This window comes from Gekko japonicus, unplaced genomic scaffold (genome assembly GCF_001447785.1).
Source record: "Gekko japonicus isolate JY-2015 unplaced genomic scaffold, Gekko_japonicus_V1.1 scaffold2807, whole genome shotgun sequence".
NCBI lineage: Eukaryota > Metazoa > Chordata > Lepidosauria > Squamata > Gekkonidae > Gekko > Gekko japonicus.
In genome coordinates, this window is record NW_015160309.1 from 1,364 (window position 1) to 5,213 (window position 3,850).

A 3,850-nucleotide genomic window follows, 5' to 3' on the forward strand; every position below is an offset into this window, starting at 1 on the left:
TCTGATGTTCACGGTTCTTTTCTGATTCTGTTTGCTACTTTAGACCGTGTTTATCATTATCTATTTTAGCTTATTGCGACTACCTGACCATTCATGGCCAACAGGACCAAGATTCCAAGTCAGGGAGCAGCCAGGGGAGCTAAACCAGCTTCCGTCGTCGAGCTGCCACGCTCCGTGGCTCCTCTGGAGCCAGCTCCACTCACCTCATGGGCCGTCCAGCCAAGCGTTGTGCGTATCGGGCTGCCAAGGCTACCGAGTTGAAGAAACAGAAGCCGCAGGCCGTGTCCGATTCAGCATGGTGCCCGGGTGGTCGGACGATGGCCACAGCATTCTGGACCTGTAGCACCCACAGCCAAAAGAAAGCACAAGGTGCAGGCACTGAAACTGGAGTCACACACCTTCCCCAGCAGACTATGGAAAAACACCCCTAGGCCAGAGAGGGAAATAAATATATGAAGCTGCCTTATACTGAATCAGACCCTTGGTCCGTCAAAGTCAGCACTGTCCACTCAGACAGGCAGCGCCTCTCCAGGGCCTCAGGCAAAGGCCTTTCACATCACCTACTGCCTGATCTTTTTAAACTGGCGATGCTGGGGATTGAACTAGGGACCTTCTGCATGCCAAACAGAGGCTCTTCCACTGAGCCGGGGTCTCAGGTCAAGGTCTTTCTCATCACCTACTGCCTGGTCCTTTTAACTGGAGAGGCTGGGGATTGAACCAAGCAGAGGCTCTGTCACTAAGCCAGGGTCTCAGGTCAAGGTCTTTCTCATCACCTCCTGCCTGGTCCTTTGCCGGGGATAGAACCTGGGACTTTCTGCATGCCAAGCAGAAGCTCTGCCACTGAGCCAGGGTCTCGGGTCAAGGCCCTTCTCATCACCTCCTGCCTGGTCCTTTGAACTGGAGAGGCCGGGGATTGAACCTGGGATCTTCTGTATGCCAGGCAGAGGCTCTGCCACTAAGCCAGGGTCTCAGGTCAAGGTCTTCCTCATCACCTCCTGCCTGGTCCTTTTAACTGGAGAGGCCAGGGATTGAATCTGACACCTTCTGCATGCCAAACAGAGGCTCTAGCACGGAGCCACGGCTCCTCCCCAATTGTCATATAGTGATCATATGACCGGTATACAGCTGGGGCTTAGAGAGGGTAACATGATTTTACGCTGCGTTAGCAGAAATCAAGGTCACGTGTGCAATATTGGGGCCACTGTACACTGCTTTGGTTAGACCTCAGCTGGAAAACTGTTCAGTTTGGGGCACCACAATTTCGGAAGGATGCTAATAAGCTGGAAGGAGTCCAGCGTAGGGCAGTGAAGCTGGTGAGGGCTTTGGAAACCATATCCTATGAGGAGAAGTCGAAGGAGCTGGGGATCTCTACGTTGGAGAAGAGATGCTTGTGAGGGGATATGATGGTCACCTTTTCACACCTAGAGAAGCAGGTCCATAGCTACAGTGGGGCTTGGGGGGGCTCTGCCCACAAGAATTTGCCCACAGTCCCACAAGAATTTCTCCTGTAAATGCTTTTTTCAATCATTTAAAAAACATTTTTAAAGGACGTGCTCCTTTAAGCATAGTGGGGTGCAGTAGTTGGCTAAGTGCCTGCACTGAGAAAGGGGGGTTGGAGTAGGTGACCTCTAGGACCCCTTCTAACTCTGTGTCAAGAAACTGGTCTCCTTTAAGAGTTTTTCTGCCTGTTAGCTTTCTTGACTATAGAAGAGAAGGAGAACCAGGAAACCAACAGTAGTAAGGAACAAGCCAGGGTTTGCTGCCACAGAGAAATCCTTTCCAACCCCCCCTCCCCAGCTTACCTCATCTCAGCTTGTGAGCCCTGAGGGTTCAAGACCCCTAAAATGTAGCCCCACTAGAGGATAGGGTGTGTGCCATTTAAAAAACCCATGAACAAGTACATAGAATCATAGAGTCACAGAGTTGGAAGGGGCCATACAGCCTGGCTATCTAATCCAACCCCCTGCTCAATGCAGGATCAGCCCTAGAGCATCCCTGACTAGTGTCTGTCCAGCCACTGTTTTAAGACTTGTCAGTGAGGGGGGAGCTCACCACCTCCGTAGGCAGCTGATTCCACTGTTGCACCACTCTGACTGTCAAAAAAGTTTTTCCTGAAATCCAGCTGGTACCTTCCTGCCCTTAATGTAAGTCCATTCTTGCGTGTCCTCTCCTCTACCACCAACAGGAGCAACTCCCTGCCCTCCTCCAAGGGGCAGCCCTTCAGATACGTCAGGAGAGCCATCCTGCCTCCCCCCTCAACCTCCTCTTCTCCAGACTGAACGTTCCCAAGACCCTCAGCCTTTCCTCACAGGGCTCACTCTGCACGCGCTCCCTTCTGCCATCTTCCTTTCTGAAGTGAGGCCTCCGCAACGGCATGCAGTACGCCAGGCGGAGAATCAGCCCGGTTTTGATGCTTCCAGAGTGGCCAGCCCACGACGGCAAAGCGAACGCCCTTCCTTTGCTGGTGCCCTGGCGACGAAAAGCTCCCACGGCTCACCTTCCCGGAAAGCACCGCTTCCACTGCGCTGAATGCAGAACCGGCTGCCAGTCGGGCGCACTCATAGGAGCTGGCACAGATGTAGATGGAATTGTACTGGTTGCCGTGGCGGTGCAGGTCACGGGGCTTCATGGTGGCCGTGGACTTCACCGCCTCCACGTACGCCGGGCTGCGGAGAGGAAGGGGGATGTAAGTCAGGCTCCCCTCTCGCCGCACCAGGGGAGGCGCAAATACCTTCCAAGTGGCCAAACCTGCTGCTTTTCCCCCAGAGGCACGAACAGACACTAGGACGGGGGGGTCCCCAGCCTTTCTGAGCCTGTGGGCACCTTTGGAATTCCAACACAGGACGGTGGACACAACTACAAAATGGCTGCCACAGGAGGGGGTGCTAATCACAAAATGGCTGCCATGGGAGGACAAAAAGAAGAAGAGTTTGTTTTTATACCCCGCTTATCTCTACCCTAAGGAGTCTCAAAGTGGCTTACAATCACCTTTCCCTTCCTCTCCCCACAACAGGCACCTTGTGAGGTAGGTGGGGCTGAGAGAGTTCATACTCTGACTGGCCCAAGGTCATCCTACAGGCCTCATGCGAAGAAGAAAAACAGTTGGGTTCCGTATCCAACTTTTCTCTGCCTTAAGGAGTCTCAAAGTGAGAGCCAGTTTGGTGTAGTGGTTAAAGAGTTGTTCAGTCGCACAGTCGAGTCCGACTCTTCACGACCCTATGGACAAGATCTCGCCAGGCCAGGTTAAAGAGTGGCGGGCTCTAATCTGGGGGAACCGGGTTTGATTCCCCACTCCTCCACGTCCAGCTGCTGGTGTGACCTTGGGTCAGTCACAAGTTCTCTCAGAGCTCTTCTCTCAGGAGCAATCCTTGAGAGAGCTCTCTCAGCCCCACCTGCCTCCCAGGGTGTCTGTTGTGGGGAGGGGAAGGGAAAGGAGATTGTAAGCCGCTCTGAGACTCCTTCGGGTAGTAAAGGGGGAGGTATAAATCCCATGTCTTCTTCTACAATCGCCTTCCTTTCCTCTCCCCACAACAGGCACCTTCTGAGGTAGGTGGGGCTGAGCGAGTTCAAAGAGAACGGTGACTGACCCAAGGTCACCCAGCTCACATCGTGTGGAGGAGGAGGAGTGGGGAATCAAACCCAGTTCTCCAGATTAGAGGCCGCCACTTTTAACCACGACCACTGTGAATCCCTGTAAGCTGAGTTAGTGTGAACTAGTTCACAGTTTTTTAGCCTCCGGCTCACACATTTTTGTCTTAGCTCAGGAAGGACGCCTCCAGAGCAAACTAAGTTATGCAGTAGCCAAATGGCTCGCTCGAAACTTTAACGCCAGCAGCTCACCAAGGAGAAT

The 3,850-nt window shown here is 53.2% G+C and overlaps 1 protein-coding gene across 1 annotated transcript in view; it reads right to left on the minus strand.

Moving 5' to 3' along the window:
* Positions 1-203: 203 nt before the first annotated feature.
* Positions 204-3,850, minus strand: part of LOC107114944 (histone deacetylase 6-like) — a gene marked incomplete at its 3' end in the record, with an annotated part of 20,247 nt that continues 16,600 nt past the window's right edge. Inside the window, exons 14-15 of the mRNA XM_015416555.1 lie at positions 2,498-2,666; positions 204-337 (exon numbers count right to left, since the gene is read on the minus strand). Of these exons, the coding sequence (XP_015272041.1) occupies positions 204-337; positions 2,498-2,666 (303 nt within the window). The remainder of the gene's footprint in view (positions 338-2,497; positions 2,667-3,850) is intronic.